The sequence below is a fragment of the Mustelus asterias genome, chromosome 4 (genome assembly GCF_964213995.1).
Source record: "Mustelus asterias chromosome 4, sMusAst1.hap1.1, whole genome shotgun sequence".
NCBI lineage: Eukaryota > Metazoa > Chordata > Chondrichthyes > Carcharhiniformes > Triakidae > Mustelus > Mustelus asterias.
This window is the reverse complement of record NC_135804.1, coordinates 77,753,451-77,776,025: the sequence shown is the minus strand read 5'-3', so window position 1 is coordinate 77,776,025 and position 22,575 is coordinate 77,753,451. Positions and strand designations below refer to the sequence as shown.

Here is a 22,575-nt window from a genome sequence, read left to right as displayed (position 1 = left end):
GGGCATGCTGCCCTGCTACATTCAGGGTGGTTGTAGCTCCAGATCCATCCCCTGCTCTTTGGTTGTGTCTCGAGGTGTGCACTCTCTTCTCCTGCAATGAGAGAAAGCAGCGGGTTAAGGATGTGAGAAGGGTAATGTGTGGAGAGGGTGAATGTGAGGGATTGGTGTGAGTTAGCAATTGGATGAGGTTGAATGTGAGCGTGGGCTCTTCAGAATCTAGTTCGAAGAGATCGCTGGACAGAAAGCGATGTGCGGAATTGCGAAGCGTGTGGGTCAGAGGAGCACTGGGAAAGGCACAGAGTGACCGATGCTACATGAAAGTGATATAACAAGCACTATTCCTGTCCTGGTAAGGTCATTAAACCTTTTCCAACAATGCATCGAGGTCCCGCTGCTTCCAGCCTCCACGAGAGCCAGCCAGACCTGTTTCATCAGTGTAGCTGTGCTCCTCCTCCTCCGGTCCAAAAGACCATTTCCATTCTCGCCCTAACATCTCCAGCTTTATCTCCAGGGATGAGAGAGTGGACCAAAGGTCAGCCTTCCCACCTTGTTCTTCATTCTCTAACCTCAAGTAGCTTTCACAAGTAAGGTCTCATGCAACTATTCTGACATGCAAATTAGAAGCAGGGGTAGGCCACTCGGCCCTACAGGTTTCCCTTTAAATACCAAGCCGTCATTTGCAATTGTCATCACACTCGCACTCCAGGATTTTGGGAAAGCTGAAAATAGAATGCTAATACCTTGGCGAAATTGAAGGGACAAGGAAAGCCCACTGCTGAAACAAACCATTCTCGACCAAGTATTGCACACAGGTCTCATGGATAAAATTTCACCAGTCTTTCCCCTTGTGGGGAAGAGGCCATTAACCTAAAATGGTCACTAGGAAACAGCAAGGAATTGAGGAGATAAGTCTTTAGCTAGAGAGTGATGAGAATGTGGAACTCAATACCGCAGAGACTGGTTAAGTCTAATAGATGTCTTTAAGGAGAGGCTTGACAAGGATTTGAGGGAGTTGTAACTAGATGGTTTGCTGACAGAGTTAGTTAAAAACAGAAGGGAGGCAGCTCAACTGGAATATAAATGAACTGATTTGACTGAATGACCTATGCTACAAAGACAACATCGGGCCTGATTTTACCATTTTGAGTCTAAGTGCCGAATCTGGGTGTCAAATAGATCCGCGCCTGGAATCCTCTTTCCAGCGCGCCCATACGCGTTTTGCTGGCTCCGGTCCGATTCACGCTGTGGGCAGGGCTTAGCGCTGGCGGACCGATCGGAGCTTGAAAAAAATCTGACAGAGCGTGCCCGGGTGCGAAAGAAAAAAAAAGCAGAACGCGGAGAGAGCAGCTCTCTGACGATCATCCTCTGGTCGGGGGGGGACGGGGTGGGAGGAGGAGAGGGGGTGGAAGGAGGAGGGGGGGCGGGACCCAGATCATCCTCAGGTCGTGGGGGGGGGGGGTCCGCTGCCAGTCTGCGGCCGATCCCTCCTCCCAGAGTGGACGTGCAGCCATGCCATCCCACAAAACTTTCAGGATGAAGTGATTCCTCGCTAAGAAGATGAAGCAGAACTGGCCGATTCCACAGTGGATCCGCATGAAAACCGGCTACAAGATCAGTACAAGTCCAAGAGGAGACACTGGAGGAGGACCAAGCTGGGCCTGTAAAGGGATACACCATCACTGGCGGGCTGGACCTGCGCTCGAATCGGGTGTCGGTAATCTGCTCGGAATCGGGTGCAGATTGCGGTATAGGCCCGATGCCCAACTTGACCGCGATTTCGCACCCGAAAACGGGCGCCAAGTTTTGGTAAAATCGGGCCCATCATGTAATCAGTTCACTACGAGAGACTGAATTCCCTCCTCCGCACACTGAGGATGGATGTCTTTATTCCAAGCTTTCAATTTCAGTGACCTCATGAGCCTCCAGTTGTTTCAATGAAATGAAACTAACAATTTCAATTGATCAAAATCTTATTCAGAAAAATGAATGATGAAAACAAACGTCAGTGTTAAAAACCAAATGTCAGACAGAGATTTTTCCTCGTGTTGGGTCTAACATCCGATTCAACTTAGAACGAGGGAATGGACTTTTCCACTCACGGTGTCTGTCTCTCCAAAATCTGTATTGGTCCTTTTAAAATGAATGACAAAACAGATTGTAAACAGTAACAGCAAGACTGGCTCAAACTCTGCTGATAATGAAATTATTAACAGGGTATTCATATGAATTAATCAACATTGGGGTAATTTTCACTTTGTGTGAAAGTGTAAAATGAGTGATATTGATTTATCTGACTGGTAGCCTTCTCTACCCACCAGAGAGAATATGGGCCCCTATTGCTCAATTAAACCCTTGCCGAATTTGTATTGGTGAATAAACACTAACCTTGTAACATCGGCACAGCTTTCCACCCTGCAACAGGTCCGAGGCTGGCAAACTGACCAAAGGAAGATTCCAGAAAAAACATTGGTATCCCAACTAGTGCCAGCATGAGTGTATAGGGAATAAGAAAGACACCTGGAATATATAGTTAAAGGAAAGTAAAATAGATTCTCTGGATGCTTGAGCGAGCAATTTTAGTACTGCAGTTTTGGAGTGGTTGTCAAACAACTAAGCATTGGATTTCATATTAACATGGGAGACAAATAGTTGTGAGTATGACTGCAGGTTGCATGTTTATTCAGCATCTGAATACAAACAAAAACAGAGTAAATGCTCTGTTTCAGCACAGTACAGCTTCCAGGGAATTCATTGAGGCTTTTATTGCTGGAAATTAAAACATAATTTGTGATCCCAGCAGAAACATTTGATATTGAATTTCTTCCAGGAGCTGGAGGATCGATTTATTCCTTTTGAAAGTGTGGGTATATACATACATTAGATAAAATATATTACCGGTCAAGTATCCTCTATCTAAAATCTTTGGAGCCAATTACATTTAGATTTCGGGTTTACGGAGACGGCAAATAAACTTACATTACAATAGTCTAAGCCTAGGCTAGCTATAGTCCAAAGTTAATAAAATGAGTGGAAAAGTAAGATGTCTCACAGAGTAATAAATACTGGATACCTGCAATATGTTCCTTCTTGACATGTTCACAATCAAAATCACAACGTTAACAAGGCAGACCAACAAAGACACTTCCAATAATAAAGGTTAATGAGGTTCAAAAACAGTGGGATTTTTGGTTGTGTTCGGATTTCGGATTTACGCATAAAGGATACTCATCCTGTATTAATGACTATAACATCAAATAATCCCCCAATCCTGAATTTCTTCACTATTGTAGATCAAACCTTAAGGTTCATTTTGGATCTTTAATGGAATTTATTTCGGGTGGGGCCCAATCTCATCAGTTTTCCACACGCTTTGCCCCCAGTGAAATTGCTGCTGCAAGTACAGACCCAGTGATTCCTGCACCTGCCCCTTTTACAGGATAAAATGGAACGGTAACAACAGGCTAAGGGAATGAATCCAAATTCCCATCATCACTGCCTCATTACACCCTGCCCAACAAACAACCACATCTATATTACTTTATAGGAAATTCAAAAGCAATATCTGGTAACAGAGTGCCAACTGATTCGCTAATATCCACAGCTGAAAATGTCATTGCTACCCACAACTAATCTGACCTACACATCTTCAGTCTCACAACACGATTATCTCTTACTGCCTTCAGGAAAGGGAAATAAATATCACCTTGTCACATGATTCACATCTGAATAAATAATATTTGATAAATATATAACAGATTAAATTTGTGGTATTCAAGTCATTGTTCCCTATTCTGGTAATGTTCAACTTTGGATTTTTTAATACTGAATATTCTTTAGAAATCCATGAATTTATTTCTGTCTTTCTCTCTCCTACAGTACAGTACACTTCACTACAGTACCTCCTCCATTTTTGTAAGCCAGGTAGGGGAATCTCCAGACGTTGCCCAGACCCACAGCACAGCCGATCACTGAGAGCAAGTAGTCAGTCTTCGAGGACCAGTTGCCTCGCTCCACATTCTCGTCACTCTCACCGTCATGTTCATTGGTGACAGCCTGGGGCAAAAGATGAAAGACTTTCTCAATCTGGAACTCAAACAGAAAGTACAGTTTTCACCCACTACAGAAACACTGTGTTGTTCTCCACTTAGCAGCAGTCCTTGAACCAAACAGACAGACTCTGCAATTCATAACAACCAATCTCCCCAAATCATCAGCACCTCTGAGTTTTACACAAGTTTATTGTCACATTTTGATACTTACTGTGTCCTCTGAATGGCCATTCTGTGAGAAACCAGATAGAACAAATTCTCTCTTGACCATTATGCCAATTCCGTCACTTGTTTGAGGGTTGGAATTTTGGGTATCTATGAACTTTGTACAGCTCAGCTACATTGGTTTTTGGTTAATAATTTCCACATTAGGCAATGACTCTTCCAATGTCATATGTGAGTCTATCAAACCATTTACAGGTGTAGCAGATGTAGGAAGGGAATCCCCTCCAACTGTGCTTTTATTAAATACAAAACCCCAAAAGCTTCATGGACACAAAAAACACTGCAAACAAACAGGCTAAGCCTCAACTGTACTGTAAGGGGTTAATCTTCAAAACATGTCAGTACTGTGTCAAGACACTAAGACATCACACCTGAATGGATCCATTGTTTCAGTTATGGAAACAACATCGCGATGAATGGTTTGTCTGGACCAAGGCAGAAACCAGGTTAAAGAGATTAAAAGGTGCTAAGCACTGACCATCCAAACAGGATGTCTTCAGAAAATATGCTTTGATATTTTTGATAATGTTTTGTAATAAAAAGGCTAAGACAGTTGAGTCTTGTACTGAATCACCAAGAAGAGGTTCAACCTGATTCACAGACCTACAGTTTGCACTGGAAGGACCAACTGTGTGGGGAGTTGTAAACATCAGCCAGATCTGAGGGATATTTGGGCTGAAGTTCCAAGATAGGTTATGGTAGAAACTAAACCATGAGGGGGTTTGAGTTGAGGGTTAGGCAGAAACGTGTGGGGTTTTGCCTGTGGTTTTTCATGCAGATTAGTAACTTACTTTAATTCGTAAATTAGTAACTTACTTTAATTCGTAAGTCATGGTTTTGAGTGTTGTGCAGCATCATTACACATGTTTGAAGCTCTTATATTGGGCGTTAGGAGTGTTTTTTTTCTGCTAATAAACATCTTTGTAGTTGGGCCTAAAAACCTCAGGGGGGAGTGGGGCGGAGTGTTTGAGATTTGGACTGGGACTCAGGATGCCGGGATCGTACTGGACCAGGTTGGGTTGGGTTGGTTGGGTCTTTGAGGTGGGGCAGGGGAGTTAGGCTGGGCCTTGGGGGTAGATCAGGCTGAGGGGATGGGTTGGGTCGGGTCTCAGTTGGGAAGGTGGTAGGTCAGGCCACGCAGGAGGGTGGGATCAGGTGGAACGTTGGGGTGGAAGTGAGAGTCAGGAGTTGGGTTAGGCCAGAGGTAGGAGGAGGTGATTAAAGGCTTGAAGTCGGGCCTTGATGGGGGAAGAGTTCTGATGGCACAGTACATAGAACATAGAACATAGAACATTACAGCGCAGAACAGGCCCTTCGGCCCACGATGTTGCACCGACCAGTTAAAAAAAAAAACTGTGACCCTCCAACCTAAACCAATTTCTTTTCGTCCATGAACCTATCTACGGATCTCTTAAACGCCCCCAAACTAGGCGCATTTACTACTGATGCTGGCAGGGCATTCCAATCCCTCACCACCCTCTGGGTAAAGAACCTACCCCTGACATCGGTTCTATAACTACCCCCCCTCAATTTAAAGCCATGCCCCCTCGTGCTGGATTTCTCCATCAGAGGAAAAAGGCTATCACTATCCACCCTATCTAAACCTCTAATCATCTTATATGTTTCAATAAGATCACCTCTTAGCCACCGCCTTTCCAGCGAAAACAATCCCAAATCCCTCAGCCTCTCCTCATAGGATCTCCCCTCCATACCAGGCAACATCCTGGTAAACCTCCTCTGCACCCTCTCCAAAGCCTCCACATCCTTCCTGTAATGTGGGGACCAGAACTGCACACAGTACTCCAAGTGCGGCCGCACCAGAGTTGTGTACAGTTGCAACATAACGCTACGACTCCTAAATTCAATCCCCCTACCAATAAACGCCAAGACACCATATGCCTTCTTAACAACCTTATCTACTTGATTCCCAACTTTCAGGGATCTATGCACACATACACCTAGATCCCTCTGCTCCTCCACACTATTCAAAGTCCTCCCGTTAGCCCTATACTCAACACATCTGTTATTCCTACCAAAGTGAATTACCTCACACTTCTCCGCATTAAACTCCATCCGCCACCTCTCGGCCCAACTTTGCAACCTGTCTAAGTCTTCCTGCAAACTACGACACCCTTCCTCACTGTCTACCACACCACCGACTTTGGTGTCATCAGCAAATTTGCTAATCCACCCAACTATACCCTCATCCAGATCATTAATAAATATTACAAACAGCAGTGGCCCCAAAACAGATCCCTGAGGTACACCACTTGTAACCGCACTCCATGATGAATATTTACTATCAACCACCACCCTCTGTTTCCTATCCGCTAGCCAATTCCTGATCCAATTTCCTAGATCACCCCCAATCCCATACATCTGCATTTTCTGCAGAAGCCTACCATGGTGAACCTTATCAAACGCCTTACTAAAATCCATATATACCACGTCCACTGCCTTGCCCCCATCCACCTCCTTGGTCACTTTCTCAAAAAACTCAATAAGGTTAGTAAGGCACGACCTACCTGCCACAAAACCATGCTGACTATCACCTATCAATTCATTACTCTCCAAATAACTATAAATCCTATCCCTTATAATTTTTTCCAACATCTTGCCGACAACAGAAGTGAGACTCACCGGTCTATAATTCCCGGGGAAGTCTCTGTTCCCCTTCTTAAACAATGGGACAACATTCGCTAACCTCCAATCTTCTGGTACTATACCAGAGGCCAACGACGACCTGAAGATCAGAGCCAGAGGCTCTGCAATCACTTCTCTTGCCTCCCAGAGAATCCTTGGATAAATCCCATCCGGACCAGGGGATTTATCTATTTTCAGACCCTCCAGAATATCCTGCACATCCTCCTTATCAACTGTAATACTGTCTATTCTACTCCCTTGCAACCCAGTGTCCTCCTCAGCTATATTCATGTCCCCTTGCGTGAACACCGAAGAGAAATATTGGTTCAATGCTTCACCAATCTCCTCCGGTTCCACACATAACTTCCCTCTGCCATCTATAACTGGCCCTAAACTTGCCCTAACCAACCTTCTGTTCTTGACATACCTATAGAACGCCTTAGGATTCTCTTTAACCCTATCCGCCAAAGTCTTCTCATGTCCCCTTTTAGCCCTTCTAAGCTCGCTCTTCAACTCCCTCTTAGCCAATCTAAAGCTTTCTAGTGCACTACCCGAGTGCTCACGTCTCATCCGAACATAAGCCTCCTTTTTCTTTTTAACCAACAACGAAACTTTTTTGGTGCACCACGGTTCCCTAGCCCTACCAATTCCTCCTTGCCTGACAGGGACATACCTATCACAGACTCGGAGTAGCTGCTCCTTGAAAAAACTCCACATGTCGGACGTTCCCAGTCCCTGTAATCTCCTAGTCCAACCTATGTTTCCTAATTCTCTCCTAATAGCCTCATAATTACCCTTCCCCCAGCTAAAACCACTGGCCCGAGGTTCATGCCTATCCCTTTCCATCACTAAGGTGAACGTAACCGAATTGTGGTCACTATCACCAAAATGCACACCAACTTCCAAGTCTAGCACCTGGTCTGGCTCATTTCCCAGCACCAGATCCAATATAGCCTCACCTCTAGTTGGCCTGTCAACATACTGAGTCAAAAAACCTTCCTGCACGCTTTGAACAAAAACTGACCCCTCTAACGAGCTAGAGCTATAACAATTCCAGTCAATATTAGTCAAGTTAAAATCCCCCATAACAATTGCCCTATTACTTTCACTCCTAAGCAGGATTGACTCCGCAATCCTTTCCTCAACCTCTCTAGAACTTTTAGGAGGTCTATAAAAGACTCCCAACAGGGTGACCTCTCCTCTCCTATTTCTAATCTCCGCCCATACTACCTCAACAGATAAGTCCTCATCAAACCTCCTCTCTGACACTGTGATACAATCTCTGACCAATAATGCTACCCCTCCCCCTCTTCTACCTCCTTCCCTACTTCGACTAAAACATTTGAACCCCGGGACCTGCAGCATCCATTCCTGCCCCTGCTCTATCCATGTCTCTGAAATAGCCACAACATCGAAGTCCCAGGTACTGATCCACGCTGCAAGTTCACCCACTTTATTGCGAATACTCCTGGCATTGAAGTATACACATTTCAAACCCTGCTCCACCCCACCTCTGCAATGCCGTGCATTGCAGTCCCCATCCATGCATCCCTCACTTTCAGCCCCACTACTCAGGATCCCTCCCCCCCCCCGAATCAGTTTAAACCTCCCTGCATGGCCTTAGCAAATTTACCCCCCAGGATATTGGTCCCCTTCTGATTAAGGTGTAGACCATCCTTCTCATAGAGGTCACACCTTCCCCAGTACGAGCCCCAATTGCTTAAGTACCTGAACCCCTCCCTCCTGCACCATCCCCTCAGCCATGAATTCAAACCTTCCCTCTCCCTATTCCTCTCTAAACTATCCCGTGGTACAGGCAAGATTCCAGAGATAACCACTCTGTCAGTCTTGGCCTTTAGTTTCCACCCCAACTCCATAAATCCCTGCCTAATATCCCCTTCCCCTATCCTCCCTATGTCGTGTGTCCCCACATGTACAATAACTTGTGGTTTATCTCCCTCCCCCCTAAGAGTCCTGAATACCCTGTCAGACACATCCCGGACCCCAGCCCCTGGTAGGCAACACACCAACCCTGAGTCCCTACCTTTAGTTCCGACCCTCCTATCTGTCCCCTTAATTGTGGAGTCCCCAATCACAAGGACCAGTCTTTTACAGCCCCTAACCACCTGAGCTTTCTCACTCGGCTCACCCCCAGAGATCTGCTCTCTATGCTCAGTTGATTCCTCCTCAACTGTAGCCTCCAGCACCGAAAACCTATTATGGAGGGGAACCGCCCCAGGGGATTGTCTTCCCGATTGCTTCTTACCCCTCCTCCTGGCATTGACCCAAGCCTCATTTCTAGGAGTTACTATTTCTCTATAACTCCTATCAACTTCCACCTCCGCCTCCCGAATTATGCGGAGTTCCTCTACCTCCCCCTCCAGCTCCTTTACACGCTCCTCCAGAAGCTGCAATCTAATGCACTTCTTACAACTAAAATCTCCTGAAACACTACTGGATTTCCTCACCACATACATCCCACAGGAGATGCAGCATACTGCCTGAACTGCCATCCCTGAAGCCATTACCAGCAAGAAAAAAAGAAAACAAAAAACTTCCCCACACTTATAATTAGGTTAGAGGAGGATGGAAGGGTGGGATCCTCTACCAGTGTAGAGGATCGGGTATCTCCTCTGCACCAATTTATAGGGCTAGGGGCCCGAGAGAAAGAAAAAAAAAAAAAACTACTACTGAGGGGGAACCACCCAGGTAACTGACTTTTAAAGTTAAAATAAAAACCCTTCCCAGACTCCTTTGCTGCCCACTTCTAGTTTTCACTTTAAACTTGACGTTTCTTGGGATTCAGGGAATACCATTGGGGAGGGGAGAGTTCCATGGGGGGGCAATCCAATGGTGGTGGTGTGTCCCTGCTGGGGAGGGGGAGGTATTGGGGGGTGGGGGAGTACCATGGGGTTTAGTTGGGGGGGTGGGTGGAGTCCCCTGGGGGTTTAGGGGCATGGGGTGTCCCATAAGGGATTGGTGTGAGTCAGCACAATAGTTACCCAGAAGCTAGAAGTCATTTTAATTCTTCTAGTTTTTTCTGGACAACTATTGATGGAATCTAGTCAAACCGATTCGAGGTTTGAGATTTAAGTCACATTTTCAGATGTTTCGCAGTGCAGGTCAATTTCCCATTGTAAATTTGCTCTTCCCAGGAATTGGCATTCAATCCTTAGCTGGGAACCTGTGTGTGGGATTCCTCAATGCATCTTTAGAGTGCTATTATGATGGTCATGGGCGATTGTCAATAGATCTCCCCAATGGCCTTGTGGTATACGAGCTCCCCTATTAAGTGAACAGAGGCGCACCCAATAGGGAAGGAACAGCAGTGGCTTAAAGCCAGTTGGCTCCACTCAGGCCGGCAGTCAAAATATTCAGGGGCTGATCTGTAACTGCAGCTGGCAAAGTGGTACCTAATGCACATTGCAAATAAAGGGTATTGGTGATGGAAGACTGACCTAGCAAAAATTATTACATGGGCAACAAGAATGGGATAATCAAAATGCATTATGTTTTGAAATGAGGCCAAGGCCAGTACCAAATCATATCCTGCAGGTATATCCATTGCCAGGAAAAGGGACAATGCAATTAAATCGCATCTCCATGACAAATGCTGCTCCCATAATGGTGGACTTGTTAGTGAATGGCCACCCATTAAAAATGGAAGTGGATATTGGGGCTGCAGTTTCTGTTATTGAGAAGCAGACTTATAATTGCTTCCGGGCTGATGTTCAGCTCCTGAACTTAGAAAACAGAAAGGCCAGGCAGGCCACCTGCACAGGGGAACCATTGCAGATGAATGGCACCACTGCGATCCTAGTGACTAACAGGCAGCAGTCGGCGCGGCTTCTACTATTCATTGTATGGGGACAAGGACATAGCCTCATTGGGAGAGATTGGCTGCAACACATCGGAGTGAACTGGCTGGAGATCTTCAGGCTGGCCATTGAGGGACTATACAATAAATAATCCAAAGTTTTCCAGGAGGGACTTGGAAAAATAAGGGGAGCAAAGCTAAGATCTAAGTCGACCCTGATGCAATGCCTAAGTATTTTAGAGTGAGACCAGGTCTTTACTCGCTCTTTGAAAATGTAGAGTTGGAACTGGAATACCTGGACATAATAAGACCCATACAGATCGCAAAGTGGGCTGCACCTGTTGTTCCTGTCCTTACGCCGGAAAAGTCAATCTGACTTTATGGACACTATAAGCTAACTGTGAATATGGTTTCTAAACTTGACAGGTACCCCATGCTCCGATCAAAGACCTGTATGCCAGATTAACTGGTGGCCAAACATTTTTGAGGTTGGACATGAGCCTTGCGTATCTTCAACTTGAATTAGATGAGCTTTCCCGGAAGTATATGACAATTAATATGCAAAAAGGCTGATGTGAGTAGATTCACCAGCCCTTCACGGTTTCGTCTGCATGCACCATTTTTCAATGAGTCATGGAGAACATACTCCAGGTCGCGATGTACCTGGACAATGACTTGGTCACTGAACTTTGGAACGCGAATACCTAACAAACTTGGAAGATGTCTTACAGCAATTGTTGGAGGTCAGAGTAAGTCTTCCAAGCAAGTGCCATGACCTAATTTGGATATTGCGTGGATAGCAAGGGCCTTCATCTGGGACAGAACAAGGTGAGGGCCATTAAGGAGGCACCAACTTCAAGGAATCCCATGGAATTGAAATCCTTCCTGGGGGTTAGTGGATTATTACAGGAATTTATTCCAAATTTGGTTTCCTTAATTGCCCCCCTTGCATACTCTATTACAGAAACATCAAAGATTGTCTTGGAGGGCACCGCAGCTGGAGGCTTTCAACAACATTAAACAGAAACCTTTGCCCTTTAATCTTTTGGCCCATTTTGACCCCAAAAAGGACCTTATCCTAACATGTGATGCCTCCCCTTATGGGGTTGGGGCAGTATCATAGGATCCCTACAGTGCAGAAGGAGGCCATTTGGCTCATTAAGCCTGCACCGAAAACAATCCCACCGAGGCCCTATCCCAGAATCCCAAATATTTACCCTGCAAGTCCCCCTGACACTAACGGACAATTTAGCATGGCCAATCAACCTAACCCACACATCTTTGGACTGTGGGAGGAAACTGGAGCAACCAGAGGAAATCTACGCAGACATGGCGAGAATGTGCAAACTCCACACAGTCACCCAAGGCCGGAATTGAACCCGGGTGCCTGGAACTGTGAGGCAGCAATGCTACCACTGTGTCACCGTGTCGCCCTACTGGAACATCACTGGAGAGATGGAACGGAAAAGCCTATTGCATAGTGTGATGATAGTCGTGCAATTGATATCGATATATGTTTAAAATTCAGCTTTATGCTACGGGCAGTTAGTATGTATAGACGGAATGCAACTCTGATTTTTGAGGATAATTTCTTATTACACATGATTAATGGGCAGAGCTGAGTCTATAGCAGAGAGGAAAGGTTTCTATGCAGTAAGTGACCACCCAAAAGGCCAATACACTGTTGAGAATAGGTCTCCGAATCCTTCGGGTGGCCTGTCGTCCAGATGTTGAGAGGTATCCTAAACTATTCTGCTATAGATTTCAGTTTCTAACTTTTCCTCTTCTTTTATAAAGGGAGCGATGAGAACATTATGTCTTTATGGTCATCCCCATCCTGACTATCTTAGGTGGTTCCTTGCTGTTCCCGGAACAAATATTTCCCACCAATTGTGTGTTCCTGATCGATTCAATCTAGGTGGCTGGATTCACCTGTTTATGTCCCTTATAGGTCTGATCTTTGGAGCGGCTAACATATTCATGGATGATTTCCATAGCTTCTCACATGGCCTACCGGACCACTTTCTCCAGAGTCTCGTCAGTGTACAATGAGTCCCACCAAGTACCAAAAAGGTTTCCCGATGTTTTTCCCAGCAAGTGGAACTCCCCCACTGTCAATGAGTCTGTCACATGCAGACAAAACTGGTGTTGCTTTCACAAAGTTAACCCCCAGAGATTGTCTCTGTCTCCAGGATGATTATACACCACTGTGTGGGGCCCACCTGCACTGCTTTAAATGCCTCCTTGAGGAAGTGACAAAAACGGTTGATGAAGGAAGGGCCGTGGATGTCGTCTATATGGATTTCAGTAAGGCATTTGACAAAGTCCCACATGGCAGGTTGGTTAAGAAGGTTAAGGCTCATGGGATACAAGGAGAAGTGGCTAGATGGGTGGAGAACTGGCTTGGCCATAGGAGACAGAGGGTAGTGGTCGAAGGGTCTTTTTCCGGCTGGAGGTCTGTGACCAGTGGTGTTCCGCAGGGCTCTGTACTGGGACCTCTGCTATTTGTGATACATATAAATGATTTGGAAGAAGGTGTAACTGGTGTAATCAGCAAGTTTGCGGATGACACGAAGATGGCTGGACTTGCGGATAGTGAAGAGCATTGTCGGGCAATACAGCAGGATATAAATATGCTGGAAAATTGGGCGGAGAGGTGGCAGATGGAGTTTAATCCGGATAAATGCGAAGTGATGCATTTTGGAAGAAATAATGTAGGGAGGAGTTATACAATAAATGGCAGTCATCAGGAGTATAGAAACACAGAGGGACCTAGGTGTGCAAGTCCACAAATCCTTGAAGGTGGCAACACAGGTGGAGAAGGTGGTGAAGAAGGCATATGGTATGCTTGCCTTTATAGGACGGGGTATAGAGTATAAAAGCTGGAGTCTGATGATGCAGCTGTATAAAACGCTGGTTAGGCCACATTTGGAGTACTGCGTCCAGTTCTGGTCACCACACTACCAGAAGGACGTGGAGGCGTTAGAGAGAGTAGGGTGGTAGAGGCAGGCACGCTGACATCGTCTAAGACTTACCTGGATCGTCAAATGAGCAGCCTGGGAATCGAGGGATACAAACGATTGGTCTAGTTGGACCAAGGAGCGGCACAGGCTTGGAGGGCCGAAGGGCCTGTTTCCTGTGCTGTACTGTTCTTTGTTCTTCAATGGTAAGATATCAACCATTATTATGCTGGTGTTCCCTCGAGGCTCGAGGGTCCACAAGTGCACAATACTCTGATTCTGAACAGCATTCTGTTGTGCTCAAATATGCCAAGTGCTCTTTGTGGGTCACGTATCCTTTAGACCCGGTTCGGTGAACCCAATCCCATTCACTAGATCTCCTCCCGGTCAAGTGGCCACTAATTCATGTCTCAGTGAATGTTAAGGAAGTTTAATTTGTACAGGGGGTAAATAAATGTCAGGGAATGGTTCCAAATCTCAAATCTTTAATGTCAGGCCTAACCTCATCTATCAGTTCTCTGGCAGGATAATCACATGCCCACCCTTTGAGTTGTGCTTTAGTGGTCTTAATTATCCCTTCAGTTACGAGATTAAATATTTTTAGGAATCCCTCGCCCTCTCGGTCTATGGTGGTGAGTGCATACTTGGTTTTGTTGGCTCTATACTGTAGTCCCTTTCCAACTTCCTTGGCAGCCCAGGAGGAATAGCCATTCAATTCAGACAGTTGTACTGAATTAACTACCGAGTTTGTACTCCCAAATGATCCCCCGATATCACCCACTATACTATTATCTCGTATCCATGATTCAGGAAAATTTCTGTAAATATAATCATCAATGATTCTCTGCAGTTGGACTTCTGTCCATTTAATGGCATTAGGATGATTGTGGTATGTTGAATATAATGTTGTGAATAAACCCGAAACATTGTAGGTTACCCCTAGAGACACCATTGTCACATCATATGGTAAACCTTTAGCCTTCCCAATCCGAACTAACCGATCTGGGGAAGACTCTAGGATGTTTGGACATTGGGTAGATTTTTGATTTCCATAGATATTAAGCTGGTAACATCTACTTGTTTCTATAATCAAGTCTTATGTATTACATGTTTACATAGTTCTTTACAATACTGTTGGATCTCAAAGCCAGGTTCCGTGACATTGAATAAGTATTTCCACAAACCCAGTATTTGAATCATATTATATCCCTTTAATACCCAAATTGCCCTCTGAGTATTTTTCATCTCTTAGTCGCATCTCAAAGGGTGTTATAAAGTTAAAAGTTTTTGAAGTTTAAAGCTTATTTATCATAAGTGTCACATTAACATTGCAATGAAATTACTGTGAAAATCCCCTAGTCGCCACACTCCGGTGCCTATTCGGATACACTGAGGGAGAATTTAGCATGGCCAATGCACGTAACAAACACATCTTTCGGACTGTGGGAGGAAACCGAAGCACCCGGAGGAAACCCATGCAGACACGAGGAGAACGTGCAGACTCCGCACAGTCACCCAAGCCAGTAATCAAACCCGGTTCCCTGGTGCTGTGAGGCAGCAGTGCTAACCACTGTGCCACCGTGTCACCCCAATGAGCAAGCTGCCCCTTTTACTTCCCCCTCAAATTGCCACCCTATGGGGAGGCAATAGTATCAGGTTCCCATCCGACTGACCTATCCTTTCTCAGACTACCCGCAATCTAGATCAGCAATTCAGATTGACATGCCTGGCCTTTCTAGTGGCACAAAAACTTTACATCTGTCTCAGTTCCTCCCCATGATGGCACAATTACTTGCTGGATGGCTGATGGGGGTCGCTTGATCCGATATCCAGATGTTGAGTTTCTTTATCCACTCCTGTTCCTCGGGTGGATAGCTGAATGTACCGTCTGGGGTGAGGAGAGTGTTGCCTTCCACATTTACCATCGGTGTATTCCACAATTCCACAACAGTCTTCAGAGGAAATGGGAAGCTGTGAAAGCATCAATGTTCGTCCCCACCAGATAGGTGATCATCAGGTTTGTTAGGGTCCTCATACATTTGGAAACTGCTGCAGTCCGGTCCCATCTTTACCATCACCCTGTTCCCCACTTGTGGTACTCTTGCGTTTTCAATTGGCTGATCCCTTTCCAAATCCCACATTGCCTGACAGTCTGTAACTTTCTTCTTAATCAAATGTAGTTGTTTACTGAATTCTCTCACATACCCTCGGATTCTGCCTCAAAGTGGCCCTGCATTGGCTCCCTCCCTCTATGATTCCCTCAGGTAGTTGCATAACTCATAACCCAAAGGAAGTGAATCCGATATTCTGACTCGGAGAGGCTCATAAACGCATCAGGATACCTGGCAGGACCATCCTTCCCAGTTTCTTGCTTTTTCTATGGACATTTTAAGAGTCACGTTCATTCGCTCAAACATCCCACAACTTATTTAATTCCCATTTGCTTACACATCTCCTTAATAATTCTGCCTGTAAAATGGGTACCCTGATCTGAATCCGTTTGAATTGAAACCCATCACCTTGGTATAATTTCTTCTGCTAATATTCTGACTACTGTTAATGTGGAGCAATCTATAGTGTGGAATGCTTCCACCCACCTAGTAAATTGATCCATAATTACCAGACAATTTTGCTTTCCTTTTATTGGGCATAATGGACTTATAAAATCAATTTGTATCTGTTCCCAAGGTCCTCTGGGATGAGGCTGGTGATGTAGTTTTATTTTGATTGCCTATCCAGGGTTGTACTGGGCACACGCAATACATTGCTGGCAAAATTGCGCTGCTTATCTTCCCATTCCCCTCCACCACCAGCACTGGCCCATTATATCTAACGTATCGTTCCATCCGGTACGTTGCGTCCCTTGGTAAATCCCCAGTAACTGTCTTCTAATTCTTCTTGGGGTGATCACTTTCCCTTCTTTCCTCCACACTCCTTCACTGTCTGGAGATTCCCTCACTGTTGTCTATTATTCTCGATCATTTCTTTCTCTTCTCTAGCCCTTGACCGTGGCTTTCCCATCCAAATTATTTACTCTTTCTCTATAATTTTGCTCACCACTCGTTTGTTTTTTTGGCAGGTACTGATGTGTTTAATTGTGTCCCAATTGTTTTGAAATTGGTTTCTCTATGGGTATTGTCTTTTGATTATACTCTCAGTTTATGTGATTTTTCAATTTGCGTGATTATTAACCCTTTCAGGAACATTCCTTCTGAATCTACCCTGTCAAATCCTTTTCAAGTTTCTGTGAGATCCCCTCTCACTCTTCCAAACGCCAATGAATATAATCCTAACCGACTTTCCAGGGTTCTGGAATGAGGGACTGTCTTATGAGGTTCTCCTCGTATGATAGTCCTGCCATCCTAGGAATCAACCTGGTAAATCTTTGTTGCATTCCCTTGATAGCAAGAACATTCTTCCTCAGATAAAGACAAAATAGTCCAGGTGTGGCCTCTGGGATTCCCGCGTAGTTGCATCATCCTCTGGCGTTCTGGTGTTGCCCAGGGTAATGTCCATTACTTATGGAATTACACGATGGCCACCCTGGGATTGCAAATGAAAATGTTGGCCAGGAGCGACGTATGATGGCCCAACCCTGGCGCAGATATTTTTAACTTGGTTAAACAGTGTAAGCCGTGCCAGGAGAACCAAGAACTGCCCCTCTTAGCTTCCCTACATCCATGGGACTGGCCTGGTAGATCCTGGGTGCAAGTGCAAATACTTTAGCCTCAACTACAAGCCAACCTTCATATGAGAATAAAACCGGTAGCTATTCAAGGCTCAAGGTACAATTGTTTTAAAAGGGGGAGACCAGGTTGTGTTAAAATGCTGCAAATTAAGTTGGGAATTTGTTCCAATTTACCACAAGCACTTTGCAAGTATAGCAAACCGTTTAATTATGGTCGACATGCGTTCCAATGGTTGGGGATACATCGCATAGAACATAGAACATTACAGCGCAGTACAGGCCCTTCGGCCCTCGATGTTGCGCCGACCAGTGAAACCAATCTAAAGCCCATCTAACCTACACTATTCCAATATCATCCATATGTTTATCCAATGACCATTTAAATGCCCTTAATGTTGGCGAGTCACCTCTTAACCTTCTTCTCTCTAACGAAAACAACCTCAAGTCCCTCAGCCTTTCCTCATAAGACCTTCCCACCATACCAGGCAACATCCTGGTAAATCTCCTCTGCACCCTTTCCAATGCTTCCACATCCTTCCTATAATGCGGCGACCAGAACTGTACGCAATACTCCAAGTGCGGCCGCACCAGAGTTTTGTACAGCTGCAACATGAACTCCTGGCTCCGAAACTCAATCCCTCTACCAATAAAAGCTAACACTCCGTACGCCTTCTTAACAACCCTATCAACCTGGGTGCCAACTTTCAGGGATCTATGCACATGGACACCGGGATCTCTCTGCTCATCCACACTACCAAGTATCTTACCATCAGCCCAGTACTCTGTAATCCTGTTACTCCTTCCAAAGTGAATCACCTCACACTTTGCCGCATTGAACTCTATTTGCCACCTCTCAGCCCAGCTCTGCAGCTTATCTATGTCCCTCTGTAACCTGAAACAACCTTCCGCACTGTCCACAACTCCACCGACTTTAGTGTCATCTGCAAATTTACTAACCCATCCTTCTACGCCCTCATCCAGGTCATTTATAAAAATGACAAACAGCAGTGGCCCCAAAACAGATCCTTGCGGTACACCACTAGTAACTGAACTCCAGGATAAGAACATAAGAAATAGGAGCAGGAGTAGGCCATCTAGCCCTTCAAGCCTGCTCCGCCATTCAATAAGATCATGGCTGATCGATATGGGGACACATTCCCACGGTCCTTTTGGCCATTCCCAAGGATGTAATGTCAACGCTGGTGGTGCTTTCTGAATTTGGTAGCATGCTACACACGCTCCTGCTTAGTCTTCTATACTAGCAAATATGTTTAGCCACCAGATGTAACTCCTGGCCACCTCCTTCATCCGTACCACCCCTGGGTGCGCTTAGTGCAGCTGCTCCAGCACCTTCTTCTTCAACATGGTCAAGATAACGACCCACATACCCCACAACAAGCAGCCGTCCTGAAACGATACTTCCTACTCTCGGTTCAAACAGGGCCTCAACTCTGGGTCCTTCTTGTGATAAGTCGTCCCCCTCCGGACGAGGTCTATCACTCGACTCAATATGAGGTATTTTCTTGTGGCTTGCTTAATATTCACAGCAATAATTGGAACTTTATTCTCTTGTGAAAAATACATTATCTTTACTGTCTCCTCAGAATCCTCCCTGTTCCCTGACAAAGGCAGTCTCGATAACTCATCTGTGTTGGCCAGTCAATTCAACAGGCAATAATGGATCTCAAATGAATGTCTTGACAAGATCAATGCGTACCTTTGCAACTTCGCAGTCGCCATTGATGGAATACTCGAATAGGGGCTCAAAATTCTTGTGACTGGTCTGTGATCCGTTAATAGGACAAATTTCCAACATACAAGAATTGGTGGAACTTCGCCAGCCCAAAAATGATACTCAGTGCCTCCTTTTCTATTTCCCTTTGCCTTAGAGCGTGATCGCAACGTGAAAGCAATGGGTCAATCTTCCCCATTGTCCATCATGTGGGAGAGAACCGCTCCCGCCCTGTGTGGTGACACGTCACATGCCAGCTGAATAAGTGAATTTGGGTTGAAGTGTATCAAAACCCCAGACTCCTTTAATGCCTCCTTTGCCGCTTGGTAGGCCTTTTCACATTCCGATATCCACTGCCATGTCTGACCTTTCATCAGTATTCGATGCAGAGGTTTCAATACCATCGCGAGATCTGGCATAAATTTGCCATAATAATTGATCTGTCCCAGCAAGGATCTCAACTGTGGCACATTTGCCGGTCTGGGCACCTTATTTAGTATCTTCTAGTTTCTCCGGAGCCTTATGCAACCTCTCACCATCGATGACATGACCCAGGTACTCCACAGAGACTTTGAAAAATTCGCATTTGTCTCTCCTAATTTGCAAACGGTGTCTGCAAATTAGGAGAGACAAATTTACTACGCTAGGGAATTTCCAGCCTCTTCAGCATTTCTTCCGGATTTATATAAATGTTCCTCATTAGTAGCACTGTGATTAATATGTCATTTAAGTAGCACTGCACCCACTGGAAGACCACTTAGAATTTGGTCTATTGTCCTGTGGAAAATGGCCGTAACTGATGTAATTCCAAAGGCAGTCGCTTGTAGCGAAACAGTCCAGAGTCTCCCTTGTTCATAGAATCATAGAAACCCTACAGTACAGAAAGAGGCCATTTGGCCCATCGAGTCTGCACCGACCACAATCCCACCCAGGCCCTACCCCATAGCCCTACATATTTACCCACTAATCCCTCTAACCTACGCATTTTAGGACACTAAGGGGCAATTTTAGCATGGCCAGTCAACCTAACCTGCACATCTTTGGACTGTGGGAGGAAACCGGAGCACCTGGAGGAAACCCACGCAGACACGAGGAGAATGTGCAAACTCCACACAGACAGTGACCCAAGCCGGGAATCGAACCCAGGTCCCTGGAGCTGTGAAGCAGCAGTGCTAACCACTGTGCTACCGTGCCGCCCACAACTGTTCTCACATTTCACCCCTCCAGCCTCCATATGCAAAGCATGATCCTCTGCCATTTTCACCAACTCCAGCGTGATACCACCACCAAACACATCTTCCCTTCACTCCCTCTGTCAGCATTCTGCAAACTGGAGGAACAGCATCTCATCTTCCGGCTAGGCACTTTACAGCCTTCCGGTCTCAACATCGAATTCAACAACTTCAGATGATTTGCTCTACCCCCACCTCGGCCCCCTTTATTTTCATTCCATTTTATTTAATTTTTTACTGTTCTCTACCTTTTATTTCTTTATGGTCTGTCTTCATTTTCCTTCTCCCCCCCCCCCCACCCTCTTTCCTTCCCCCACTTCATTCACCTTCTCTTACCTTTTCTCCCCCCGCTTCCCCTTTTCTGCATTCTACCTCTGTCCCATTCACCGCCCCCCTCCCCCCTCCATCTTCACCTATCACAGCTTACAGCTTCTCTGCAATTTGGCCATTCACATCCTTTATTCTCTCTGTGGACAGCTATGAACAGTCTTTACTCCTGGTTTCTATGGCTATGACTCATCTTTCATTCCCCCCCCTGCAGCACAAATATCTCCCATTTTCTATGCCTTTTAGCTTTGACAAAGGATCATCTGGACTCGAAACGTCGGTTCTTTTCTCTCCTTACAGATGCTGCCAGACCTGCTGAGATTTTCCAGCATTTTCTCTTTTGGTTTCAGATTCCAGCATCCGCAGTAATTTGCTTTTAAACCTTTTTGGGTGACAATCGTTAACAATGATTGTGAATCCTCAGCCATCCCCATTTGCAGATACGCTAGGGAAAGACCCATCTTAGTGAATTTCTCCCTCCCAGCCCAGTCAATGAATGGTAACGGACACTATTCTACACGTACGTTTGGATTCATTGTGACCTCAAAGTCCCCACATAGGGCCCGATTTTACCATTTTCATTCTAAGTGCCGAATCTGGGTGTAGTACAGATCCGACTTAGAAATCCGCTTTCAGGCGCCCCCATACGCTCTCAGCCATCTCCAGTCCGATTCGCGCTGTGGGCGGGGCTTAGCACTGCCGGAATGATCGGAGCTCTGAACTGCACATGCGCAGTTAGAAAAAAATTGGAAAAAGCGCGCCCGTGTCGGATCGCTCCCGAGCCACAGAAAGCAGAGCAAGCGGCCCGGGAGTGACAAGCGGGAGCGAGGGTGTATCTCGGGGCGGGGTGGGGGGGTGCAGATGGATCTCTGGTGGGGGTGGGAGGGGGGGAGGGGTGGTGATCGGTCTGGGTAGCGGGGGGTGGTGGATAAGGGGGACAGTGGTGTGCGTCTGTGTCCCTTATTCACCCCCCCACTACCCAGACCGATCGCCACCCCTGACCCCCTCCCCCCCACTGATCACCCACAGAGTGGCAGTGGACCCCCCCTGCCCCCCCACCAGAGATCCATCTGTTCCCCCCCCTTCCCCCGCCAGAGATCCATCTGCCCCCCCCTCCCCGAGATACATCTTATCTGTGTCCCTCCTCCCCCTCCCAAGACAATGATCTGGCCTCACTCCCTCCCCAACCCCCCCCCCCCACCCAAGACTACGATCTGGCCTCACTTCCCCCCCCTCACCCCCCCCCCCCCCCCCAAAACAACGCTCTGGCCTCACTTCCTCCCCCTCCCACAGAGAATGGTCTGGCCTCACTCCCCGCCCCCATACAACGATCTGGCTCACTCCCCCCACCCCTCCAGGTGACGATCTGGCCTCACTCTCCCCCCCCCAGATGATGATCTGGCCTCACTCCCCCTCCCCTCCAGAGGAACATCTGACCCGCCTCCCCCCCCACCACCAGACAACAATCAGCCCTCCCCCCCACCACCAGACAATGATCGACCCTCCCCCCCGCCAGAGATACATCTGACCCGCCTCCTCCTCCTCCCCCCCCACCACCAGACAACAATCAGCCCTCCCCCCCCCCACCAGACAATGATCGACCCTCCCCCCCACCAGAGATACATCTGACCCGCCTCCCTCCTCCCCCCCACCACTGATCTGAGTCAGAGAGCCATTGGCAGCTCCGAACGCGCTCTTCAGAGGCTGGAGCACCCGACTCAGACTTTTATTCAGCAGGTTCCTAAAAGCGCGGTTCCGGATCGGCAAACGCGGTGGTAAAGGGGGAAATGCTGATAGAGTTGGGCGGGCAGTTCATTAATTCAATTTAAATGCATGCATTTAAATTCGTGGGTCTCGGTAAAGTGGCGATCTGCGCGGACGCGGGTGCAGATCGCGATAAAG

General features: G+C 46.4%; 1 protein-coding gene across 4 annotated transcripts in view; it reads right to left on the bottom strand.

Moving 5' to 3' along the window:
• Window positions 1-22,575, bottom strand: part of LOC144492792 (sodium- and chloride-dependent neutral and basic amino acid transporter B(0+)-like) — a 73,615-nt gene that overhangs the window by 47,881 nt on the left and 3,159 nt on the right. For 2 of the 4 annotated variants that reach the window (XM_078211214.1, XM_078211216.1), the window contains exons 1-3: window positions 4,261-4,353; window positions 3,900-4,053; window positions 2,386-2,517 (exon numbers count right to left, since the gene is read on the bottom strand). In XM_078211214.1, the coding sequence (XP_078067340.1) occupies window positions 2,386-2,517; window positions 3,900-4,053; window positions 4,261-4,320 (346 nt within the window). In that variant the 5' untranslated portion in view covers window positions 4,321-4,353. Of the gene's footprint in view, window positions 1-2,385; window positions 2,518-3,899; window positions 4,054-4,260; window positions 4,354-22,575 lie in introns of those variants that run through there. The other 2 variants (XM_078211218.1, XM_078211219.1) reach the window with 2 other exon arrangements.